The sequence below is a fragment of the Dermacentor variabilis genome, chromosome 2, assembly GCF_050947875.1.
Source record: "Dermacentor variabilis isolate Ectoservices chromosome 2, ASM5094787v1, whole genome shotgun sequence".
Classification (NCBI taxonomy): Eukaryota; Metazoa; Arthropoda; class Arachnida; order Ixodida; family Ixodidae; genus Dermacentor; species Dermacentor variabilis.
Window position 1 is genome coordinate 138,955,040 of NC_134569.1, and position 27,493 is coordinate 138,982,532.

Sequence of the window (27,493 nt, forward strand, 5' to 3'; positions counted from 1 at the left end):
TTAATGAACCTTGTGGCTTCGCGTAACTGACCTTTGGACTTTATTTCTTTTTGTTGTTACTTATGTTTAAGAAGTTTCTTCTTGTGTTTCGCTCTCTTATATTTGTAGCATCGGGACGATGCTTTTTAAGAGGGGGGTATTGACACGTGTACTTATCTTTATCGGGCGACCACGTTTCGCCGCTTAACAAATGTAATCGCACAGCGAGGGACGCGCCTGCATGTATCCGACGTTTCTGGAAAGTTATCGATGCTTCTACCCGGCTGTCTGTTGTCGCCGAACCTTGTGTTATCTGATTCCATCGCGTAACGCGAATGGTGTAGAACATTGTGGAAGGCACGCGGGTCCGAACGATTAGTCTGGAACATTCGACGACTGCTCTATAAAAGCCGACGCGCTTGACCCGCTGATCAGATTTCCGACGATCGCCGACCGTGTTCGCCGCTATCGTTGTGCTATAAGTGTAGCCTGTTTTTTTGGGCACAGGTTCGCCCAATAAAAGCTAGTTTTGTGTTTCACCGTATTGCTTCTTTCTTCACCGTCACTACCACGTGACAATATTAGCATGTTCAGCCTACTTACCTCAACTTTGCTGTTTGTTTCGTACTGTGGCAGCATTTCTAAGGAAACGGAATACTTCTGAAAGTGTGGTGCTTGGTGATATGGGACCTATGTCCCCGACCACAGCTGCCCTATGGTGTAGTCGCTCGGCCATTATCGCGAACTGGGTTACGAGGTAATAATACGCTGTGTTAGCCTGCATCGGCGCACAACAAAGATAATTATACGTTGTTGCAAGGACGTAGGCACTAGACTTCCAAGACATGACATGACATGACATGACATGGATTTTTATACCTTCCTCCGCATTCTTTATGTAGTTCTTTATGAAGGATATTTCATGGATTTTTATACGTTCCTCCGTATTCTCATCTATGCTCGAGTGTACAACGTACCATTAAAGACAGTTGTAGCTTCTACTGAGGTGCCTTTCAGCTGCGATTTTATTGTTGCAAGCTTCGAAAGTTCGCTATACCCCATCAATCACAATGAAGCTTATAGTTGCTACTTTACAGCAATGTGCGAGATGCCATGTAAGCGTGAGAAACTTATTTTTCAGAGATTAACCAAGTGACGTGCTGTAGTGCAATGAATAAGCTTCTTGTGTCATTGTCAGGACAGTCCTATGATCCGTTGAGTTCGAAGAAAGGGCTGCAGGTCTCGTCATCAAATGTTAGCTTAGCGTCATCGCACGTGTCTTCATATTCCGCTGTGCAACGTTGCGGAACGTTGTTCTTCGCTTCCCAAGATATCCACAGCATGCATTCTGTGGAGGTAAAAGACGCAATTGGAACATAAAATTGTACAAAACAGCTTACGCGATATTAAACAGCAGCACAAGAACAAATAAACGTTTTTTGTAGTTTCTCGGCCGTGGAAAGCTACCTAGAAAAGTAAATCAGGCAATGTGTCTTTGTATTTACCGTTTCTATATGAGTAAACAAGTGTTAACTTTGAACCTAAATGGATATTGCAAGGTTACTACAATTGTTGCAGGCTCAGCTCCGATGATTACGATTGCAACGTCCAGCGAAATAGTCGGAAGGTTTTTCAAAAGGTCAAGTTATTGTTCAGTTATTGTCAAGCAATCTCGCAATGCACGCACTCTACAGAAAATCCCACCGGCTTTGGCTACTTGCGAGGAAGTGCAATTGTCTTGAGATATTCGTTTGCGATGCAGTCGACGTGCAATTCGGCACTTTTACTTGATACTGCACAGAGGTTCGGACTGAGGTCGTTAGTTAGCAGGCATCCTAAAAGGTTCACTTTATGTAGCTGCTGAGCTGCCACGAATTTCCAGACATAAAGCTGGCATTAATAGAGGAAACAGTAACGGTTGCAACAGAACTATTTGGTTCTCTATCTCGTTCACGCGTCACGAAGACATAACAAACTAAGGCGATGAGCTGGAAATACGAATACATAGAGATAAGTGCTTCTCCTTGCGTTCTTCGGTGGGATCGTCCCAATGCGCGCTGATATGCCTTCGCTACGAAGTATTTGTCCGCAGCTTGAAGTAATACTGCAGCTGCTTCTGCGATGGTCTCGAAATTTTTGAATTAAAACAGCCAGTGTTTTCATTAGGTCTAGTTCTCAGGCAGTCTATTTCAACGTAGCCTATAGTGGTTTTACTTTCATAAAATTATGTCTTAAAAGGATGACGGTATCTGTTTATGCGTTAGAATTCCTGGCACCTTGCAGTAAGTAATATTACTATATATATATATATATATATATATATATATATATATATATATATATATGAATTTTGCTCCAAGTACCTCACGTATACTAAGAGTGAGTCATTGTGGCTTTGCCGGGGTTGTCCTCCTCGCACCATTTTTTTTCTTTGGAAAACTGCCCGCCGCTACGCGTGGCAATTTCAAGCAGTTCAGTCAAGCAAACAGAGTCGATGTTGGGTAATCCAAAATGAAGATAATGCTTGGGTGTCACTGCAGTGTAGTCGCAATTGGTATTTAGGTCCCAGCTTCGTTTAAATGTTAATGTCATGACAGAATACATTATAAACCACCAGTGCATTGACTGGAATGCTATTCGTTATTTTGACAACGTTTCAATGAAATCGTGGCTGCTCAAGAAGTGCGCCCTAACAAGTGTTCCTAAGGCAGCTGTCTTTTACCTTGTGAGTTTCCGTAAGGCAAATCCAGCACGATACAGTCCTTGTAGTCAGAGTAGAATATTGTGCCCTCTTGAAGAGGCCCATCATCTGCAAGGAGATGGAGACGGTCAAATGCCACACCTTTATATACTGAGGGTTTTCTGCCGCCAGTTCATGCAGCTAGAACCTGTGACGATATTAGTCTGCTTCACACGGCGCCCAACGATGGCCTTGGTCGAAGCCGAAATTCGGCGCTCGCGTCTGCACCAGACATTACTTAAAGCAATGGTTCACATATCGGTATAGTGCGTTTACTAGGATGTAGGAACGTAAAGAAGAAGTATGGGGCGCAACATTCTGGAGTGCAACAAGTATGAGACCTTCGCTGCATCAAGAGTTATCGCCAATTAGAGCTAAATGTATGAGCTAAATAAACCGTGCTCTTGGGATATAGGAACGACAACACAGTAGTGGGAACAATTAAAAGGACATTTATTGCGCGTTCTGTACATGAACCAAGCCAGCCGAGCCACTACCAATAGAGCATGCCGATTGGCGTTATCAAAGCCTGGAAGTCCGCCCCACTGCAGAAGGATATTGAAGGGATATGTTCGCCCCGTGGCGAACTTCAACGCCATATCGTTTGCATGTACAGGCCCGCTAGTGGTGGCGTATTCGAACAATCGTGTTATTTCATTCCGGTCCCCGGCTTTGAAGCTTTTTGCGAGAGAGTCTACGACGCGTGTCAGCGCTCGCGCCGCCGTCCGGGCGCCACCGACCCCAAGCCAAATGGGAAGAGAATACTCCCTCTTGCGCCCGACTAATCCTGCCTTTAGGTGGAGTTAGCAGCGCAACACTTTCCGGATCTCTTGTACTATTGTTAACTACACTGAACGCCGGCGGGGCTCAGCTATGCGGTTAACCAGGATTCCAGGAGACGCGAGAGCCATGTGGGAAAAACAACATCAGGAAACATGTGAGGGTCCAGTGTCCACCACTAACCTTAAATGGTTACATATTCTGGCGAAACATGCCACACGGTCTAGCATGAACTCGTGCTTCACAAACAAAAAGCGGTACATGCAGCAGTGGCCTTGTTGAAGGAATCTCCTGGCACCAAACCCCGGAAATAGGGATATTTTGTTCACCTTCCCCTTTTCACCAAGACTTCGCGTACCGACTATAAAAATTTGGAATTCCGTGGAATTCCTTGGAAAGACACACAACTAAAGAGAACACAATAAAGAGAACAACCGTGAGGCTGTCACTTTATGTCGATACTTCAAAATGAGCTCGCTTCGGTGTCAAGCTAATCTCGAAGATCGTCAGCTTTCTCGGCTGGCATTCACTCGATGATTTTGCTTAATGTCCGGCCAGAGAGCTCGTCGGTATTCCAGATGAGGTGTCTAGCCGAGATAAGGGCTTCGGCGAAGCTTCCCTGGAATTCTTCAGTGCCTTTCTCTTTTTATCTCTGGGCCACTGTGTCTGCGAGCTTGCGTATACGTCAGTGTTCTGTTTGATGGGTTTGCATAGAAACGGTGCGTTGGAATGTTAGAGGAAGCTTTAGCTCGGGTGCTCCTATCTAAATACATGTAAAAGGAGAAATCGTTTTTCTCGGCGACCACTGCACCAAATTTGACGAGGTGTGTTGCATTTAAAAGAAAAAACTTAAAATCTAGTGACTGTTGTTTTGGAATTTTCGAGCAAGGTCGTGAATTTTTTATTAAAAATTGGCAAAAATCAAAAATTTTCAGAAACTATCAAGTTTACAACTCTGTAACTCCACAATGAAAAATGATAATACAATTCTGTGAATTGTATCTAATAGTACATCTAAAGCGGACAGAATTCATATGCTACACATGAATATAAAAGAAATTAATAATAGGGAAATACAACTTTTGCAGAATCCTTGTAACCGACGTAACAAATTCACGTAAGATGTAAAACAACATATCGAATTTGTCCGCTTTGAATGATCTACTGGATGCCGTTCACAGAATCGCGATATCTGTTCCTGATGCAGAGCTATGAATTTTTAAACCTCGTGCTTCCATTTTTTTCAAACTTCTGAATTTTCGAAAATTCTTTTAACAAAATTCAGGCCTTAAATCAAAATTCCGCTTCCAACAGTCACTCGATTTTATCTTGCTCACTCAAACGCAACAAATTTCAGTAAAATCGGTTCAGTGGTCATTTTAAAAAAGAAACTTTTTTGCGTTTTACGTGTATTTGAATAGGCCGCGTCGGAGTTGGGCCCGAGCTAAAGCTTCCTCTTAGGAGGAAGTTTTAGCTCGGACTTACCTCCGATGCCAGGTAGCCAAATACATATATAATGCAAGGAGGTTTTTATGAGAAAACTACTGAACCGATTTGAATGAAACTTGTTCCATTCAAATATTAAAAGTGTTGGCGCAAACACTTTTAATATTGGGCACCGTATTTCAAAAAAAGTTGCCTGAAATTGGTAAGTTTTTAAATAAGTACAATGTTTACAAATCCATAACTCAGCACCAAAAACAAATCTCGCATTTTATAAACAGCATCCGCTGGAGCATAGAACGCGGACAAGTTTGATGTACGAATTTACAACTTAAGTGAATTTGGGACGTTGCTTTAAATGGCTTTGCAAAGGGCATATCACAAAATACTTGTAAATTTTAGGCTGGCGCATAATAAACATTCTTGTCCCCATTATATGTATTATGATGTGCAGTTTAGAGAACTTCAATATCGTTTTCAGTTGCTGCCGTATGGAGTCATATACTTCGTTTTGCTTCAACGAGTTTTGTTATTTTTTTAGGAATGTTTGTTAAAAATGTTTGTCGCCTAAATAAACAATTCGCTTTCCTAAATGATTACGTTATAGCCGTTTCTTCTAAATTCAACACAACTCATAAAACTCGGTGCAGTTGTTGCTAAAACAACGATTGCCGATTTCCAATTTATTCGCACAGGATGCCCCGAGATAAAGTTTCCGCTTTACTTCGAGTAATAATAATGTACCTGTTGATAGGGATATTAGTAAAGCTGCTTGGTAAGGTGGAAGAGGAAAAAAAGGGAGCAGGCAGGGGCGCTAATAAGGAAAGCGTTTGCTTCACTAAAATTCACGAAATGTATACCTCAGTAATTTTATAACTGTAAGGTTAAATAATTTAAAATTTGCTACTGCCGTGTGTGAAGGAAGATTTCGAAGCGCTACGCTGTAAGCTTCATCAAAGACGTCCGATTCTCCGGCAATTATCGTTAATAAACCACTGAGCTATTTCCAAGATATAACCTGGGGCTCTAGAACCTAAAACCATTCCAATATGATTTTATTCCAATCACCTCACGTCAAATTTACGTAACCGCGGACGCCACCATCGAGCGGTGACCCGCAGAGTTTCCAGAAGTAACCAATCAAACACTCTCCTCGTTTATAGGAGGTCACTCTTGTTTGGAAACGAATAAAGTTGCCTACATTCAGTGGTTTTTTATTTAATTGGCTGAGAAGAGGCGAGGACCACTCTCAAGCGGAGAGGGTTTCAATGGGCCCGATTTAGAAGAATGAAAGTATAGATAGTTGGATCAAGAGGGTGGTGCCGACACCTGCGATTGGTTGGCTTCTCTTACTTAGCTTGCGGTGGCTTGTCTAAAATCGCACCCCTTGCAATCAAAAGAACGCACATAGCTTTTGCAACTTCACATCATCCAGTAAATTTCCAGGAAAGATGTTTCCTTTGAGTAGTTGCAGTAGGAATTTTAATCGCCTGTAAATAATAATATGCAGCTTAAAGCGTTGCCAGCATCATCATCATCATTAGCCAGGCTACGCCCACTGCCGGGCAAAGGCATCTCCCATACTTCTCCAACTACCCCGGTCCTGCGCTGATTGTGGCCATGTTGTCCCTGTAACCTTCTTAATCTCATCCGTCCGCCTAACTTTCTGCCGCCCTTTGCTACGCTTCCATTCTCTTGGAATCCACTCTGTAACCCTTAATGACAACCGGTTATCTTCCCTCTTCATTAAATGCCCTGCCCATGCACATTTCTTTTCCTTGATTTTAACTAGGATGTCATTAACTTGTGTTTCTTCCCTCACCCCATCTGCTATGTTTTTATCACCTTAAGGTTACATCTATCATTCTTCTTTCCATAGCTCATTGCGTCGTCCTCAATTGAAGTAGAACCCTTTTCCTAAGCCTCCAGGTTTCTGCCCCGTAGGTGAGTATTGGTAAAACACAGCTGTTATACACTTTTTTCTTGAGGGATAATGGCAATCTTCTGTTTATGCCCTGAGGATGCCTGCCAAATGCACCCCAGCCCATTATTATTCTCCTGATTATTTCAGTCTCACGGTCCGGATCCGCGGTGACTACCTGACCTAAGTAGAGGCATTCCCTCACCACTTCCTGTGCCTCTCTACCTATCGTAAACTGCTGTTCTCTTCCAAAACTGTTAAACGTTACTTTAGTTTTCCGCATGTTAATTTTTAGACCCACCCTACTGCTTTGCCTGTCCAGGTCAGTGAGCATGAATTGCGATTGGTTCCCAGAGTTACTAAGTGAGGCAATATCATCAGCGAATCGCAAGTTACTAAGGTATTCTCTATTAACTCTTTTCCCCAATTCTTCATAACCCAGGTCTCTGAATACCTCCTGTAAGCATGCATTGAATAGCATTTGAGAGATCCTATCTCCCTGCCTGACGCCCTTTTTTATTGTGATTTTGTTGCTTTCTTTATGAAGGACTACGGTGGCTATGGAGCCGCTATGGATATCTTGCAGTATTTTTACATACGGCTCGTCTACACACTGATTCCATAATGCCTGCATGGCTGCTTATGTATCGACTTAATCAAACGCTTTTTCGTAATAAATGGAAGCTATATATAAGGTTTGGTTATATTCCGCACATTTCCCTATCACCTGATTGATAGTGTGAATATGGTCTATTGTTGTGTAGCCTTTACGAAATCCTGCCTGGTCCTTTGGTTGACAGAAGCCTAAGGTGTTCTCGATTCTATTTGCGATTACCTTAGTAAATACTTTATAGACAGTGGACAGTAAGCTGATCAGTCTATAATTTTTTATGTCTTTGTCATCCCCTTTTTTATGGATTAAGATTATATTGGCGTTCTTCCACGATTCCGGTACGCTTGAGGTAATGAGGCATTGCGTATACTGGGTGGCCAGTTTTTCTAGAACAATCTGCCCACCATCCTTCAATAAATCTGCTGTAACCTGATTCTCCCCAGCTGCCTACCCCATTTGCATAGCTCCCAAGGCTTTCTTTACTTCTTCCGGCGTTAATTGTGAGATGTAAAATTCCTCTAGACTATTCCCTCTTTCATTATCTTCGTGGGTGCCACAGGTACTGTATAAGTCTCTATAGAACTCCTCAGCCACTTGAACTATCTTATCTATATTAGTAATGATATTGCCTGATTTGTCTCTTAACGCATACATCAGATTCTTGCCTATTTCTAGTTTCTTCTTCACTGTTTTTAGGCTTCCTCCGTTCCTGAGAGCATGTTCAATTCTATCCATATTATACTCTCTTATGTCAGCTATGTTACGCTTGTTGATTAACTTGGAAAGTTTTGCCAGTTCTATTCAAGCTGTAGGGTTAGAGGCTTTCATACATTGGCGTTTCTTGATCAGATCTTTCGTCTCCTGCGATAGCTTACTGGCATCCTGTCTAACGGAGTTACCACCGACTTCTATTGCACATTCCTTAATGATGCCCATAAAATTGTCGTTCATATCTTCAACACTAAGGTCCTCTTCCTGTGTTAATGCCGAATACCTGTTCTGTAGCTTGATCCGGAATTCCTCTATTTTCCCTCTTACCGCTAACTCATTGATGGGCTTCTTACGTACCTGTTTCTTCCGTTCCCTCCTCAAGTCTATTCTAATTGGAGATTTTACTATCCTATGGTCACTGCAGCGCACCTTGCCCAGCACGTCCACATCTTGTATGGCGCCAGGGTTAGCGCAGAGTATGAAGCCAATTTCATTTCTAGTCTCGCCATTCGGGCTCCTATACGTCCACTTTCGATTATCCAGCGTGCGGAAGAAGGTATTCATCATACGCAAATTATTCCATTCTGCAAACTCTACTAACTCTCCCCTGCTATTCCTATAACCTATGCCATATTGCCCCACTGACTTGTCTCCAGCCTGCTTCTTGCCTACCTTGGCATTGAAGTCGCTCATCAGTACAGTCCATTTTGTTTTGACCTTACCCATCGTCAATTCCAAGTCTTCATAGAAGCTTTCGACTGCCTGGTCATCATAACTGGCTGTAGGGGCGTACACCTGTACGACCTTCAATTTGTACCGCTTAATAAGTTTCACAACAAGACCTGCCACCCTCTCGTTAATGCTATAGAATTCCTGTATGGTTCCAGCTATATCCTTATTAATCAAGAATACGACTCCTAGCACCGGCTCCGAATCCTACTCCGTTGCCAGCATATGGTGTTGCAAAGTATGCACGCCAGAACGCCATTTATTCCACGTAGAAAGCCAGCGTCAGGTCGTGTTCACCCAAGACGGTTAAATGCATAAGTATAAAGCTTGTACAAAGCGGTGATTAATCGCCCGAACGAAGTTTTGCACGCACGTATTACGTAACGAGCGCAATTTCTACAAATCTGATGTCATCGTCTAGTTTAGCAGAGGGAGGACAATGGGGACGCCTAGAACATGTCTTGTATTATCTAAGAAAATAAGGGGGAAAGCATCATTTACTAATTATATGCAGAGCTCACAGTTGATGATGACTTTGCAGTCATCATCATTGCGATGACTCACAATAATGACTTTGCAACTGCTAATTCCGTTCTCTATGCAGCTATGAGCGGCGTCCACCAATTGTGTCATTATTATAGAGTGCGTATTGAAACTAAAAAAAACAACGTTAAAAGTATCAGTCGCGAATTAGTGGTTTGAAAAACAAAGAACAGGGCAATAAGATGAGGAAAGGTGAAATTTGGTAAGTGCTAACCGCAGATTTAAATTGCGATGTCGTTGGACCTAGTACGAATCCACCAATTTTGATTCATTTAACTGCGACTCAACAGATGAGGAGGCAAGGGGATGGCAACCCCCCACCAGTTACATAGATATAGTCAGGTATTACAGGGACGGTAGGAAGACATTCCCACACCCATGCCACTCCTTGACCAGAGCCGAACAAACAATATACAGGCAAATCTAAGCAGGATCCTTTCCCCACCCCGGCCTCCAGAACAATATATACCCAGAAAATACAAGAACACATGCCCTCACTGCAACGCAATAGGCACCTTTTGGCATGTCAAAGGAGAGTGCAATTTCTCCAAAGAGAAACCTTCACCTCTGCCCATAACTAACCCCTCTACTATCCCCACCCTTTAGGAGCGATAGGATATCATGCTATCCAGCCCCGTCCTGCAAGACCAGCTCCGTCTGATCCACAGGGGCCAGGCAGCTTTGGAAGCATATGGAACTCGTGGAGAGGGAGCCGCCCCCGTCCGGCGCTTAACGCGCTAAATTTCATTATGGGTCAATAAAGTTGTTTTTCTCTCTCTCTCTCAAGTCAGTGAGCCTTGAATTCTCTAAGCACTACACCATATTGCGATTATGTAACGCTTCTTCAGTATTTATCTGTTCACTGATAATCTAGTTAACTATATAGCGGCGAAAACCATGGTGAAAATATCGATAGACTGCTCTCTGACCTTGACGGCGTTTCTAATTGTGGTAAGGAATGGCTCGCAAAATGAAAGCTAGCGAATGAAAATTTACGCGTGTTTTACGGTTTATTTGAACTTTAATGTGTGTTCAGGCATGGCCCACAGCACCATTAAGGCGATTGCAGTGAGTGTTAATGTGGTCTATGGTGGGCCCGTACACCTCATCCGCTAGCTAATTCCAGGCGACAATGGTTACTGGAAAAAAATGATATTCAAGGAAATCAGTCCTACAAAGGTAGGGCCGAAGTTTAGGTGGATGGACTTTACGCTAGGAAACATAATGCGGGTTCTTAAACTGATTCCCGCATCATTATGGAAGGTTGAATTAAACTGCTTAGGGCGTAACCTGCTTCGTCATTCAAACACAAGGGTCCAACCAAGCTCATTTAACACGAAAATGTTTAATGCCGGGCTCCCGCAGGATTAGAGAGCATTAACAGTGACAAGTCGCCGTATGGAAAGTGCAGTATACGGCACGGTATTATCGTTCCGTCTTAACATACTGATATGACCGAAGACGTTTTAGTTGCCTGAGTACGATGGGTACGGTCACATGATAATGATGATAGTGCCTAAGGTTCAGGTGTTGCAGAATACAAGAACTATGTGCTGAGTGCGAAATATTCATTTCGGCGAATACCCGTATGCTTTAGCTTGTCCACACACATATCACTCTTTAGGGACGTTCCGGGTTACGGCGAATGTGGACACAAGTCACAAAGCCGATAGCGGCATCTTGTGACACTTTGTGAAATTGCACATGAAACCTTATTTTGTTACATAGGTGTTTCAGGCAAACAATGCATAAAAAGAACTCATTATTCTAAGCTGCAACGCTGCCGACACTTTACACCTGCAAATAAGTAGAACACATTTAGTTACTGCAACACAAACTCTGCGCCCCCTCTAAGTGAACTCTGTGTCGCTAGATGGCACCAACGGACCCGAATGGCTGCTTTTTTTGTCAAGATTTAGTTTTCTTATGAACATACCCAGACTTGCTTGCTTCGTGCACCGAATAATATGTCACCAGTTCCACAAGTTTGGTACGCTTTCTTGTCGGCTTCTTTTCAGTGCTGCTTAGTGGAACATTGACCTTTCGAGCTAAATTCACTTTTTCTTTATAGGACTGCTTAGTCGGTTAATCAGACGGTATTAGGTGGCGCCATTTTTCTCGTTTTCTTTGTTTGTTTCTTTCTTGTTTCTGGTTCCTTTCTTTGTTTGTTTGTTCTTTCTTTCTTTAAGGTATATAATGCGTTTCTTCTTGACCGCAACGAGATATTCACCATTTTTGTCCTTGAAAAGGATCTGGCCAGGGGCATTGCCGGCGCAGACATAGAAGTAAATGTTTCGCCTGTAATGAGAGAAAAAAATCTTATGTAAAAGACATGCATGAATATGACTGGACTTGGGCCTCTGTTCAGTTCGCCACAAGACAGAGCATGATGGCCTGGTAGCCAAAGCTACAATTTTCAAGTTCTCTTAAAAAATGAAGAGGCTGATTGTAGCTCAAGTACAGGAAAAGCACATCAGTATGTCACGGTCCAGAATACCCGTAAAGGGGCCCTGAACCACTTTTCTTGATAACCCACGGCACCTAGGAACGAGTATGGGGCCTACTAAGAATATATTAAGTATTTTTGTTTTTGGAAAAGGTCTTGTACAAGGGTAGATACTAAGAAACGAACGCAACATTCACCTTTCTCATTCCCCCTCAACGACCTTCGTTCCGATGTTATGAAATGGCGTCGGTGGCGATGCCCTGCCCTATGTGGGGCTTCACCAGAAATGTCGTCTTCGGCTCCGAATGTTCTTAGTCATTCAGCGGAAACAGTTCAGCGCTGTTGGCAACCTATACTTCTGATCACTTTTGCTGTGCTGTCACTTTGCTGCGCTTAATGTACTGAATTGCTGCGCGCGTGTTCTCGTACTGAGTGGTATGAGTAGCGCATTTTCCTTCGTACATATTTTAAAAGAAATCGCAGAATTTCGGACGGTGGAACGAAACGTCGCCTTTATTTTCACTGGTGCGCGGACGACGGCAGTGCGCCAATCGCCTCAACGATGGATACCGCACGTCGGACTCGCGTTGAAAGGATTCCTAAAGCCGGTTTCACGTGGTTATCAGTTATATCATGTGGTTTCAGTTATCATATTTGCCAGTGCCTCCGCCCCATTGTCAGACTAAACGCCGCATGCACGAGCCGCGTCTCATCACGGAGGAGCTTTGCACCGATCCTAACTCTCTTGCAAGCGTAATCATGCGAACGACAAATAAAAATTGGAGTCGGATATCTCGAAGCACAGACACGCTAGAAGAATTCTTCCAACTGATACTGTGTAGAAACACGATTGGCTCTAAGTTTTCAATACAAACACATCCACTTACTGCAGTCTACAAAAATTCAATTATTCAATTTTATTTAACTGGGCCTCTAACACGACAATGATCATCTCGTTTTTTGTCCCCCTGGCCACATACCTTACTTGGAGAGGTGGCCTTCGCATGCCTCCTAGTGCCTAAATTTAAGAAAACCACAAAGCTTGGTTTTTAACACCCTTATTGGTACAGATTCACAGTACACTAAGAGCGCGAGGCACAGAACCAGAAAGCGTAGGACATTCGTGTCAGTTAGGGCGCTATTATGCTACGTACTCCAGGAAATCAGTTTTCCTTCAACAAAGGACTTCATTTACGTCAAATTGATTTCATCATCGGATCACGAAATGGTACCTATGGTTTTCAATGTAATACGCTAGAATTTCTACCATATCGCTGGCACCCTTGGAGGTCTCGATTCATATACGACTTCGACAAGCGCAATGTATAAGTCCCGAGAACGAAGTCAAGCGCACACGCTGGCCTACAATGGGCGTAGCACGCCTGCTCCAGCATAACAACTCTGGGGCAGGCGTGTCGACGTCTGACGCAGATCGTGTGACGCATCATCAGTCTTTTCAGTCTTTCATTGCTTCCGACGCATCTTTGGTCGTCGTACGCATTATTAACGCCATAGCTTTCAGGAGCTCGTGTCGCAGAGAAGCCGGTATCGTCGGTGTCGACGTCGGCGGCGTTGGCCGTGAGCAAAAAATCCAGGAAGGCAATTCATTAACTTTCAAGATGGGCTGGGTGGGAATCGAACCAAGGCCTCTGGAGTGTGAGATGGAGACGCTACCACTCAGCCATGAGCCCGATGGTTCAAAGCGGGACACAAGCGCCTCTAGTGACTGCGGTGCTGCCTTAGAAACGTAAAAAGTTATAGTGCGGTGTATGTCGGTAAGTATGAGCATGTAAATTACAGAAGTCACAGTTGAACGAGTAGCGAAGTACGTTTCCGCTACATTTCTTCTGCGCTTGGCACACACGCAGAGCCATCTCGTGGCAAACACAGAAGCCCTCTCCTCGCAATGTACGGCGCTGCCCCGACAGGTGGCGCGCCACACGCCCGCGTATCCCCTTCGTCTCGTTTGAGCGCATTGGGGCTGTGCTGGGACCGGTGCGAGGATGCCACAATACCCTTGCGTTTAATAAGTTTCCTCACTCTCTCCCCTTCCAACATCAAGCGTGCGTCACTCGAATCCTCGTGTTTAGGCGACGTGGCTCCCCTATCTGCTCACAGCGTGATTCCTAGGTGCAGCGTCCTATGCGGAACGCCCCTGACGTGATCGCTGCACCGTAGCCCGTCTTGTGGGAAAGCGTCCCCTAAGATGTGTGCCGTGCTGCTGGCGAGGAGTCATGCGTCTGCGTAGTGCTCCCAAGCGAGATAGAGGATGATCCCATCGAGGCGTCAGCCCCATGATCGTGTCCACCTTCATGGCTCGTCGCGGCCCGGCTGTACGTGCCGATCACGACGTTTGGCTCGCGTAGATCTTTTCTCCCTCCGAGACACCGAGTTCTTTGGTTCGTTCCGCTTGCTCAGGTGCATGTTTCGTCTTTGTGTTACTCAAGAGCATGCCGAACGAATGAGTGGGCGTCGCCAACGGGGTGCGATAACGCTATCACGTTCCATTCTTGAAGGCGAAGCTCAAGCGCTCTCCAATTTTTTCACAGCCACTAGAGCATTTCACAGCCTCCAGAAGCGCGAAGCAGAAGGGGTCCGTTGGAGCTCCGATAGGGAAGAGGCTCTCCAGAATCTGAAGAAAGCTTTGTCATCACGGCCTGTGCTTGTCTTGCCGGACCTTTGACAGACACTTCATTCTCCAGTGTGACGCCAGGAGCCAGGGTCTAGCCGTCGCCCTTGCCTAACTTAGCAAACGCGGTGAAGAGCATCCCGGGCTCTATCTCAGTCGAAAACTGACACCGCGAGAATATGCGTGTAGCACCTCGGAGAAGGAGTCTTTGTCTATAGTATGGGCCATTCAAAAAATAGGATGCTATATTCAAGGTACCAAATTCATGGTCGGCAATGACCATCGTCCTCTGGCGTGGCTGAGCCAAATGTCGGTAAAAAACGGGAGACTTCTAAGATAGAGTCTCCATTTGCAGGAATACAACTTCGAGGTCAAGTCTAGGAAAGATAGCCAGAATAAGAATGAAAGTCTAGGAAAGATAGCCAGAATAAGAATGCAGACAGTTTCAATGGGGGATGTTAAGCAACGAACTAACGATGTTCTTTCAGGATGTGTTTTGTACGTATCGCTATCGGTGTTGTTGAGATAGGCCAGAACACCGTGATGTGTATTCTGCATAGGTGGTGGAGGTTGGGGTATGTATTCGTCTGAATAAGGCGCCAGTCCTTCTCCTGGTGGCTGTTTAAATTAGAATGAGGATGTCGGAAACGTTTCCGAACCTGCCTTTGCTGTAGGAGGATAGCAGGAGAATTCGGTGGAAGGTCGTCGCTGAGCCATGCCGTTGCTCGAACGTTTAATTCTCTTGCAATACGGCCTGCCCTCGCCTTTCCTGCTAGTCCCTCGTTTGCCGGGCACCATATGATAGTGTGGTGCCCTTCATGTTGCCTGTTTAAAATTTTGATTATTGATTATGGTGCCGTTTCAATTAGAAACAAGCGGCAAGCCGCTCGTGAGTCGCATATGACAGCCGAATTGGCTTGGCGCTCGGCGTCCTTAGTGGCCAAGGCGATGGCTGCAGCTTCTGCCACGCATGCCGAGGTGGTTTTGGAGGAGGTCATTGTAATGTTGTTTTGACATGTAGAGACGATGGTGAAGGTGTCTCAGCTGGTTCGACTGGCATCCGTATAATACATTCCAGGTCCCATGCGAAAACGTTTGTGCAGTCTTTACCCTTGCTCTGCGTCGTCTGGGATGGTACTTGGGGTGTATGCTTTTGGGAGTTGGGACCATCGCGATGTGCGATCGAACGTTGCGGTCTATCCGTGCCGTTTCCTCTCCGCAATACTGGGGTCTCAGGGCAAAGGCTAACCTCGCCAATGCTTCCCTGCCCAGGATTGAAGAACAAAGTCGTTCTTTCTGAGCAAATGACGTCGTGATTGCGTACTCGTAAAAAGTATTGTGCAGTTTACCGTGAGAACGGCCTCGACCAGGATTTCCACATTGCTGGCGCTTTCTAAATATGTGGGGGCGAAGGTAGAACATCAGCGGCAGAATGGTGTGATATCATGTGCTGGATATTGTGACCAATTCGACTATTGTGTTTGGTCGTGGTACAGTCATAAGATTGCCTAGTCCCATAGTCCCATAGCGGAGACGACGGCGTTAAAAGCGGAAACCTTTGATGCAGTGAGGTGTTGCTGGCATGTGAACTCAGTCGTTTAATATGCTCCTACATGCAGTGGGCTTCCGCAATCTGGAGCCAGTGTTAATGATGTAAAATAAACCCTGTAAAATAAACCCTACTACCACGCGTGCACCTGCTAAAGTTGAAGATGGGCAGTGAGACTGTGTTATTATTACAGAGCGCATTAGAACGGTAATATTTCGGGACAACGGAACACAAAGTATTGGAGTCAACAAGTAATCACCGTCAGAAAGGGACGGTAGGGGTGTGAAGTTCACTTACACAACAGCTTGAGGTGGCAGTGGACCATGATCAACTGAGCACAAACGCGGTTGACGTGCGGATGGAGCGTCAGAGTGAAGAGACAGGTCGTGTTGAAGCACGTCACTTCCACAACCAAACAGGGGGGAATGGGCGGAGAGAAAGTCCATGCCGAGGATGAGTTGGTGACAGCACTGCTCGAGCACAGCAAGTAGCACAATCGTAGAGCGTCCGTTGATACTTATGGGTAATGATCACTTCCCAAGGACAGGAAGTTTTCGACCACCGGCATTACGCATGGTTGACAACGTTGGTGGTGTGAGGACGTTCTTCAAACGATGACGAAGCTCTGAACACATTGTAGATATCTGTGTTCCGGTGTCAACGAGAGCAGTGACGCGTACACCATTCACTTTATCGTCTATTAGGTTACGTCTTCTCGGCAGTGTGGTCAGAGGATTTTGCGCGAAAGTCGTTATTGCAGCGTCACCTCAGGGCGCTGCATCTTTTAGACGACGGGAGGAGGAATTGGTCTGAGCGAGATGACGGATGACAATAGAGTGGCTAATCGGACCGGTGTCCACGCGGAGATGGTCAGCACCTATATGACACGGTGGGAGGAACATTGCTGGTGGTATGCGAATGTGCAAAGTGAGGTTTGAAACGGTGAGAATTGCTCTTAGTGTCACGGTTATGGGCATAGGGTGCATGAGGAGGCCAGTATTAGACCAGGAATAGCGGGCCACCTGACTTGTACGATGGCAGCTAAGGCAAATAGACCGGTCCTCTGCATTCATCGATTCGGTCGGATTGCGATGACGTAGCGGGGACCTCGCGCCTTGAGCATAGCAGACTCGGAGACGGTCAGTCGGGCGTGATGAAGCGATGGCACACACAGATTTCAGGCCAGCACTGGACAGGTCCTGACGAACGATGGCTTGGACAAGTGGTATCGTCGGGGACGTAGACTCAAAGGCTCGGGATCATGTGGAAACAGTACACGTGACCTCAATTTCGTGTCGCATAATTTTGTGACGCGCTCCACGGCGAGCGGTACCTGTGGTGCATGTAGTATTCCCAGGACGTTGTTGCTGTCGTGCTGGGCAGTCGCATGAACTGATAGCTGGATGCGTCGGCTTTTGGCGTCCTGAGAATGCTTGCGCTCTCACATAATGGAGTCGAATCTGTTGCAGTGCTTGCACATGAGCTGATTGAATGGATAATCTGCTATCGGTTTTAAAACATGTTCCACTTTATCTGACTCCGTCATGTCATCTTCCGCCGTGCGACCAAGGGTCAGCACGCCCTGTACGTAATATAGGACTCCGTAGATGCTTGGGTACGCAACAGCAGCAGGTTCTTCGTTGCGGCCGTGCGACCAATGACCTTTCAAAACAAATCAAGCACCTTCTGCTTGCAGGAATCCCAACTTTTGATTTCAGCTTCAAGACTTCCGAACGAGACCTATGCTGTTCTTGTAGGTAAAATGTAATATTCGTCAACATGACAACATGGCCATATAATCCCATAGGTTTTGCTTACTTGCACGCTCGTATAGGGTCAATCAATCGTCAATATTGAGGTCATCGGTTCCAGAAAACGTGGCTGTACCTCTTCGCTGCGCAAGGGCAACCATGGACGTTGCAACCATTGCAGCAAGGCGAGCTGAGACTTTGTGCATGGCTATATTGAATAACAGTGGGGAGATGACCGAGCCTTGTGGGGTGCCACAAGTGCTTAGTTCGTAGGGTCCTCCCGTGATCGTGCGTAGTTGGAGGTGTGCCTTGCGATCCGCGAGGAAAGATTTGGTGTAGTCATGAAACCGCTGACGCAGGTTAAAAGAGGAAATTTCCATCAAGATCTGTTTATACGCGACCCTATAGAAGGCCTTTGAGAGGTCCCGTGCGAGGATCTCTCTCACGTCGTTATCAAAGATTGCTCTCTTATGCAAAAGCCTGTGTGGACAACGCATGTGTGAACAACGCGTGTCTAAAGAACTCCTTGCTTTCAATATATTCACTGATCCTGTTATGTCTCACGTGCACCGCAACCTTGGCGATGCATGATGCGAGGGAAATAGACCGCAGAATATTTATATGTGGGAGTTTGCCTGGTTTGGGTATGAGTACCACTTTTGCGAACGGAGTCCGACGTTTTTTTGTGACGGCTATAGAAGGCATCCACCTGCGGCAATTGGATCCATGAGCGCCGACTGCGAAAACTACACGACGCGACACCGGCTGCCCCATCACGACGGCCTGCGCAATGCCTGGCTTGAGCACATTGCAGTAGCGGTGAAATGAAAGTGCAACGACGATTTACCTGTTTTTGGGTGTCACTTCGTTGCCCCACGCACATCTTCATTGGTGATGCCATCAGCGCGAAACGGGCTAACAGCCAGTTGGCGAAAACAGAAGAAAGTAACAACCCCTATTGGTCGGCACGATATGGTAACGACAGCGACGGCACCCGCCATGGTAGCTCAGTGGCTATAGTTTTGGTTTGCTGAACACGAGGTCGCGGAATTTAATCCCGGACATGGCGGCCGCATTTCGATGGGGGTGTAATGCGAAAACACCCGTGTACTTGGATTTAGATACACGTTAAAGATCCCCAGGTGGTGGAAATTTCCAGAGTCCTCCGCTACTGCGTGCCTCATAATCAGAAAGTGGTTTTGGCATGTAAAACCCCATAATTTTTTTTAACGGTGGCACCTGTTCATCTCAAGCGGAGGTAGTTCGGCACGGCGTGTCACCGTATGGATCTATTATTTTGCCGCGACGTTTTAGACGTGCGCACAACATAGCGTCCATTGCGGCAAGCTTCGAAGGAGCTAGGGCCGGCACGGGAACAACAGCGAGTAGCTGGGGCGCGCGGAGTAGCGGTAACTGGAAGTGGACAGTGTTTTGAAAAGCGCGTTGGCCGATGACGTATGCCACGTGACATTTGGAGGAGCACTCGGCAGGGAGGAGACCAGTCGGCTAACGGAGCGCAGGGAAGCAAAGAGCGAAACGATCGTGGGCACCGCTTCGATGATCAGACGCGTATAACTCCACTATTACGGCACTATTTCGAAAAATTATCGCCGCTATGTGTTTTCTGCAGACTCGTGCACAACTGCATCAGAACAACTAGATTTCGACCTCTGGGTTGTGTAGGCGCCTTTAAGGCCCCCGGTAAAAATTTATGTTTGTGATCTTAAGTCCCAAAAGAAATTATGATAATGAATTCATATCGAATTGATATTGAATGAAAGACGAGTAGCCGTAGGAGGAGGCTCCGGATTGATTTTGACCACCAGGGATTACTAAAGTGCGCCCATGCAAAGTAGACGGGCGTTTTGCATTTCACCCCCATCCAAAATGCGGCGGCCCTGCCCGGGCTTTGGTTGCGCGACGTCGTGCTTAGCACCGCAACGCCAAAGAAACCAAGCCACCACGGAAGGTAAGGCCCACTTTATGCTGGGTAATATGGTGCTTATTTTCTTTTGATATGGTCCGTGCAAAGCAAGCATAGTAGTTGGCGCAGAACTCCTGCTATGTAGCTCAGCCCTCAAAATTCGTTCCCCTGTTCGGAGGAGCCGCTTATAAACGTCTCTGAGACCAGTGGCTTTCCAGCGGCGACATGGAAACCACGCAGCTCCGTTAGTAGAACCATGCGCACTACCCGTTCTGCTACGGATGCGGCGGACTTGTCTCGCATGTCCGTGCAAGTGGTTGGCGCGGCTGACAACGAGATCACACCGCTCAATTTAACCCACATGCTTCTCCAGATTAGGAGTGAATGGTTTAGCACTGTTTAGGTGGCTTATGCAGTGCAATATCGCACAAGCCGACAGCGGAAGAGACGCAGGCCTGCAGCATTGCTCCATCTGATTTCTGGCGAGAGACTTATCTCAGACATGTCTAAATTACACGCCGCCGCGTCTTTAGTACGCTATATTTCATGGCGTTCTTCGTACGTCACGAGAGTTTAACCACTTTATGAGTGTCATTTGTCTCCTGAAAACATGGCGTTCTGAAACTTTTGGAGCAGTTCTTGTGGCGTTCTTATGCCTGTAGTTAGTTGCCTTTCCCAATATATGAATTCAGAAGTCGTAGAAATAAGAGTAGCCTTTATTCTTTACAGCCTGCGGCTGACACAGATCACGATTATAGCTGTACTCACAAACTCAATAAAAAAGAAGAGCAATAGAACGCGAAGACTGCGGAACTTATCGGTAAATTCGACAGTAAGTACTTTAGTATCGCGATAAGCAATGACAAACATACAATACAGTTATCACTTCTGCTTAGGGAAGTCAAATAAGGAGATACAAGTTGCATTTAATGAAAGACGCTATATTTCTGACATCTGAAGAACCTTTCATTGTCTTAAACCGTAAAGTGGATCTGTCTGTGCATTATAGACATGGGACGCTGTGACACTCTACATCTTAGGCTATGAAGATCCTATCGGCCCCCTGTTCAGTGATAACTTAATATAATAGCTGGCTAAGCCGAAACTAAGCTTACGCTTCGTGTCCGTTTACGGCCTGGAGATGCCACACGTATGTTACACTTGGCACGCTGGCATTGTAATCCTGTTGCGTAGCTGTTACGCAGTCAAGGTCACCATCGTTGTCGATGTCGGAGAGTGCAAGACCGGCCCGAAAGCCCTCGAAAACCTGCCAAATAAAAAAAGGAAATTTTGAGCAACACATTAACATTATTACCAATAATTACAGGTGTCAACTTTCACTCTTTCCATGACAAACCCTTCTGAAGACATATTGTAACGCTGCGAAAAAATGAGGAAGACGATGACGGTTTCTTCTACGAGCGTCAGAATTTCAGCGGGCTATCTTTCAGGTCGATCACCTCTGCTGACCTTCTGTCAAGAAGCAAGCAGTCATGCGTAACAAGTTTGTAGGAGGTTCGGAGTCCCACGCAACCTCCACCAATACTGCTGCTCTGTCAACTCAAGGTCCTACTTACGTCGGGAACTACCCCGCATCCCTTCGACCCTTAAGTTGCTTTTGACACCGGAATCCGTATATACGCCATTCGCATAGCTATCGGACACTGATACAATGAATCAGAACGCGTTGTTTCTTATTCCAGTTGTTGTGTGAACAATTCTGAGCGAGAATGGTCAAGGAGGCAGAATATGCCGTGGCTCTTCTTGCTGTCCAGATATTTCGTTCTTCTTGTTAGAATCGCCCATTCAAATTCATTCAAAACCGACAACCATTAAGAAGGTTGGCTTGTAAGCCATCGAGATACGTTCACCCGTCTCGCACAATGGGCTCTACGACTTCTAAAACATAACTTTGTATAAACCTACTGGAATGGCCATCGTAACGGTGACGCTGGTTGCATACCTCGCCGATAATTGGCAGTGACAGGCTCCGATGAAGGCAGCGTCGATGACTCTCAGTCTGCTATTGCTCATTATTAGCCGATGTTATCACCTTTCAACAGGAAGAGCGCAATGACATAAGCTTGTAACTTCTATTTTTCCGCCGCCAACACTTCCGAATCATGTTGTCGATTATCTATTCTTGACGACTGCTTTCTAATACCAATTACTCAGTGAGTGGTTCTCGCTTCCACCATGTTGTGCAGGAAAGTCTAAGCAGTGACGTGCTATACGTGCCATGCTTGACGTCCCGGCAAACAGTAATCTGGAATTTCCCCGCACGCTGTACCACGTCCGGGAGCTCTATTACTGGCCAGAGATGCGTCACACAAGAGGTCAGTACGCGGTCAGCTGCGGCCAATTCCAACGTCATAAGCGACCTTCAAGCGCTGCTTCAAGGCGTCCTCCACACACTGTTCCTGCGCATACACCATTTGGATGTGTCGGTGTCCGCCTCCCAGGCCCCTTGGTGCTCGTCTCCTAGGGTCAACATTTGTGTTGACCACCTTAGTCGCTACGCAAAATACAGCAGCAATATCCTCAACTCCCGCTGCTTCTGTCGCAGCAGTCTTGTTTCATGTTGTCATTCTACGCCATGACCCACCTTGCATGATCCTAAGTGGGCGCAGTCGGCTGTTCATAGCCTAAGCTGGGGCCTTATAAGGTAAAACTATTCCAATGTGTTTTTATTCCGATCTCATGACGTCAAATTTGCGTAACCGCCGACGCAAGCATCGGGCGGTGACACGCAGTCTTGTTTGAACAGACCAGTCAAATGCTTTTCTCGTTTATTGGAGGTCACTTTTGTCTGCTTTAAAAGCGAATAACATTGCCTACACTGAGTGGCTTGTCTTATCGAACTGGCTGATAAGAGGCGAGGAGCACGGCTCAAGTCGAGAGAGATTCGATGGAGCCGACCCAGTGCATTGAAAATCGATAACCGGATAAAGAGGGTGGTGCGGCGTCTGCGATTGGTCCGGTTTTCCTTACTTTGCTTGGGGTGGCTCGTCGAAAATCGTGGCGGCATGCAACAGAATGTTAAGAATGCCACTAAAAAGTATCATCAGCAAAGAAAAGCTGACTGAGCGAGGTCATAAACGTGCTGAAAGTGCTAGAAAACGTTACACAGCCGCGCAAAAAGTATTATTGTACGCAAATAAACCCATGCTCTCTGGCAGGTACGAGTAGTCAGTGCCTGAGCAATCGGCGGTAGCCATCTGTTATTCCTTTTGAAACGGGACAGCCTGCGGATATTTAGAGAAAAATTCAGTTTTCATCGGCATATTAAGGCATCTTTAACGCGTACACGTCACTTTGACGCGGTGAGTTTTCGCGGTTTCGTGACGTCGCGTGACAGGCAGGTGCAGTGGGTGCCGCCCGAAAACTTTTGACCGATAGCCGAGGCCTAATGGCGAAAAGACGTGGAATCAGAAATAACTATTTATCTTCTGTTCTTCGCAGTCATGCCTAATCAGTGTGTTCACATCATATCAGGTGGGGAGTTACCGCGGTTTTCGTGACGTCGCGTGACAGACAGGCGAAGTGGGGGTAGTTAAAAAAAGTTGTTACCGAATGGCGGAGGGATCATTGCAGAATTGGAGTAGAAAAGTTTCGAATAGCTTTACTTTATAGCGACCCTGTAGAACAGTTGCTCCGTCTATGCGATGCACAATTCCGACACTCAACGCCGTATCGTCAAAAGACCAACGGTCTTGTTGAACGGACGAAACGAACGCTGATGAACATGCTGGCTAAGTACGTGTCGCCGATCGCCGATGGCCTTCATAGACACTGTTTTACCGTTTTCTCTATACACCGAAGATTCAATCCCCAAAACCAAACACCAAGCCTTGCCGAAAAAGTCCGCCGAATAGCATGTCCTCATACGGTGGCACCGCAAAGTAGCTCAATGCGATTGTACTCATCGACCGGTGCCTATTAGCATAAGGCAATTTAGTGTGCCTTTGAAGCAAGCAGTGAAGGTGCGGCTTGCGCCACAAACTTTTGCCGTACTAAGCTAGGATGTTTTCAGTTTTAGATCGTTTTAGTGACCTAAATGGCGTGGTGGCACGCTTTTTCTCTGTATGCCGGCGGTCTGGAAAAATCCATCTTGCAGATCTTGCGCCTCTAAAATACTATTATCCCGTCACAGAACAATCTCTCTCACAGTTAGCGTTGTCTGCGAAACGGGGATTGTCTATCGACGAGAAAAAAAAAAAACACTTGAAGAGGAAGACGACGACGGTCCTTGGCCTTTACCTGTGGATAATCAAACAATCGTCCGTAACGTTATTCTCACGAGGGCCGGTTATTCGTCGTTTATCTGGACTAAGAAAAAACATTCTTACATCTTGTAGCCTGGCCGAGCTTTACTTGGTTGAAACAACGCGTAACTAATAGAGACAAGAACATCTTCAAATACTATTTCGGCTAACAATTTTGGTTCCTGATCTTGCGTCCAGCTGGCATGAGATGGAATATTCAGGCTACTATTGCGGGCTTGTTGGTATTCTGCGTCATGTCTTCATGAAGTCAGCGTCTTCATGCACACACACACACACACACACACACACACACACACACACACACACACACACACACACACACACACACACACACACACACACACAAACACACGCACACGCACACGCACACGCACACACACACACACACACACACACACTTTTTTAAAATAAGCTGTTATTGGAGGTTATCGACGGATAACTGCATGTGCACCTTCTTACGTGCGTGTTCCTGCTTGTGCTACTGGAAAAGCTCACATTGTCAATCACACTCAATGCACTTCATTGGAGGATGGAGTTCCTAATTTTCTCATGATATTCAATGACCATAAAGCCAGTAGCATCCTTCTAGAGTCCTTTACGCTCAACCACATGAACAATACTAAGGGTTAGGGACAATCCTGCACTCCCTTCTCAGCTGAACTATGAGCACGACTCTCCAGAGAGAGAGAGAATTTCGTATAAAATAATAAACGCTTCGGAGTGTAAATCACCATGTCACCCTAAGGGTTGTGAAATGATCGCGCTGCTCCCCAACGGAGGCAGGGAACACATTAACTGAATAAAGTAAGGCAGCAAGTGACAGAGCAACTTCAGAGGTGACGCTCAGCTGTCGCATAACGAATCACTTCTGAGGCTCTAGAATGGTGCATGAAGGCAGAAATAAAGCACAAATCCACAAGTTGCATCTGTATGAAATATTGAAGCGGCAAAGTGATAGAGAGAACGAGAAGTCACACAGGCAAGGCGGTGTTATTAACTGCTTCGAGCGCTGCTGGCTATGCTGCACTAGGGAAGGGACAGAATAAGTTTAAAATAAGTAGATAGCGGGAAGAACAGGTCACCGCTCCTAAGCTGTACTATTTATTATTCTGACAATAATTATAGAACGCTGCAAGTGAATTTTCACCGTCGTCGCAGAGGTATCCATTACCGCGGGGCTCTACATATATTTAGGTATAAACATACTATCTGCTTATCGATGTCACATATGCCGTTATATTGCTAAGCTATTGAATCACTAAATTTGCTCATACCTGGTTTTACGTTATTGACAAAATTATTCCTCAAAATTTTGAGAATGGTAGCCCACAAACAAATGTCATGAAAAATAAGAATCGCAGCGGGTGCCTTTGTCCTCAATCTTCTCAGAATAATAAATGTTATAAGTCCAAACACTATCAGTGCTTCGACCTGTGAGCTGTGTCATCTTACTGACAGCGCTCTTTAAGGGCAGCATTTGACGCCTGCGCGATATCATTACATATCTTACACGGCGCATTAAAGCATATAGGAGTGCCAGAAATCTTGGTGCGTCCGCGCATGTCACGTGCGCGTTAATCGGACCTGCGTATAATTGAAGTACCATCATAGAAATTCCAGCGCAACGTCAGGCCATGCTATCGCACTCAGTGCCTCATAGTTCTGGAGAAACTGCAGAATGTTTTTTTAAATCCATCAAGATAAGCCATATAAGCTGCTGGATTTGTAAGAGAAAAGAGACCAAAGCTTTATGGTTCAGTACAACGCAGACACACCAACCCATTGTCCGAATAACTTCTCCAAAATAGCTGGCGTGTAATATTCCCAAAACGGTCCGAAAGAAATCCTTTGATTGTTCTGTGATCAACAAACGCAAAATAGGTCCGTCAAAATGTTTCCCGCGCATATTTTCCAACCAACCATCACAATTACGTATGAACAGGGATAAGTGACATATGCAGAAAGTTTCGTAAGTGATATGTTAAATAAGCGAAGCTTATTGTTTTGTATCACACTGCGTTTGCCTTTGCATTTTCTTGTCTAGACGTAACTTAGACATTTCTTGTGCGGCTCTGCAGCCCAGCGCATCCATTGGAGGGACACGAACCTCTCCGCAGGAACGTCGTGGCAAACATGCCCGTCACCCGCCATGATCGCTCACTGGCTATAGTACTGGGCTGCTGAGCACGAGGTCGGGGGACAGAATTCCAGCCACGGCGGCTGCATTTAGATAAGCGCTAAATGCGAGAACATCCATTTACTTAGATTTGGGTGCATATTAAAGAACCATAGGTAGTCTATATTTCCGGAGTCCCCCATAACGCCGCGCCTCATAATCAGATCGTGGTTTTGGCACGTAAAACCCCATAATTCTTCTAACATGCGGGTCACTTGTGACGTGCGTAAAACTGCTTTGTAACGGACGACGCAATGCATAATTTTTCGGCCTCAAAACTGCGCCGATACTTAAGGCAGTGCAATTTCAACACGCGTCTCAAAGCGACAGAGGATACGAGCAAAAGATGACTGGTGCTGTGTAGCTTTTATAAGTAAATGGTGGCCACGTGATTCAACGCACGTGCCAAGCGTTTTTAAGCCCTATTTTCAGCGAGGGAACGAGTGATATATAAGCTTGTTCTCATTTTTTTCAAACATATGATTGCGGCATAATAGAATGTTGCATGCCTCCGCGGCATACGCAGCAGAGTGACAGCGTAAGCTGGAGGAGCGTCTCCCCAGGAGCTTCATTTTTGTCAGCACGCACTGGAGGGGTCGTACCTGTCAAGGAAGCGCAATAACATGTACCGAAAAGGAAGCACAGGTATCGAGACTACGCGGCGCTCATGTCACGTCTTTTTTCCCGTGGTACCATACAATGCTGGTGCTTCTGATTATGATAATTTATTTGCATAGCCTTTGAATCGAGGCGGTGACAAGCAGTCACTTTGCCTGCGTTAGTTCACGAGGGGCCCTATAACGTCAAACTATTCCAATATGTTTTTATTCCAATCTCCTGGAGTCAAATTAGCGTAACGCAAGCACCGGGCAGTTTTTCTCATTCTGAGCGGAATCAATCCCACGTCAGAAGGGTTCATGAAGGACTGCAGCACCACGAATTCACAGGCTGCGTCACAAATGAGCGGGGTGTGTGCCGTTTTTAATGACCAATTTCAAGCCAACGCTTCAGCGAACTGCGCCATGACTTCATCGGACATTTGCCGCTCTTCAATGAATATCTGGCCAATTTTGGTAAATTGGTGTGCGCCACATATGGTATGGTATGCAAGGCGACAATTCTCGTCATTCACATGCAACGGCACACCAAGCTTCTAGCTTTAAAGTCCACGCGTGGACTTCTCGAAGCGTCACTAGATGGCGAAACCTGTCCATTAAGAAACGCGAGAGTGGAGCCCAATTGTCGAATAACGCGCTTCTCAGCGTCCGCAAGC

General features: G+C 45.9%; 1 protein-coding gene across 1 annotated transcript in view; it reads right to left on the reverse strand.

Annotated features, from left to right (window-relative positions):
• Nucleotides 1-1,031: 1,031 nt before the first annotated feature.
• The window catches only part of LOC142570465 (uncharacterized), a 47,621-nt gene continuing 21,159 nt past the window's right edge, over nucleotides 1,032-27,493 (reverse strand). The window contains exons 2-5 of the mRNA XM_075678850.1: nucleotides 20,874-21,025; nucleotides 11,690-11,757; nucleotides 2,702-2,788; nucleotides 1,032-1,327 (exon numbers count right to left, since the gene is read on the reverse strand). Coding sequence (XP_075534965.1) covers nucleotides 1,185-1,327; nucleotides 2,702-2,788; nucleotides 11,690-11,757; nucleotides 20,874-21,025 — 450 coding nt within the window. The 3' untranslated portion in view covers nucleotides 1,032-1,184. The remainder of the gene's footprint in view (nucleotides 1,328-2,701; nucleotides 2,789-11,689; nucleotides 11,758-20,873; nucleotides 21,026-27,493) is intronic.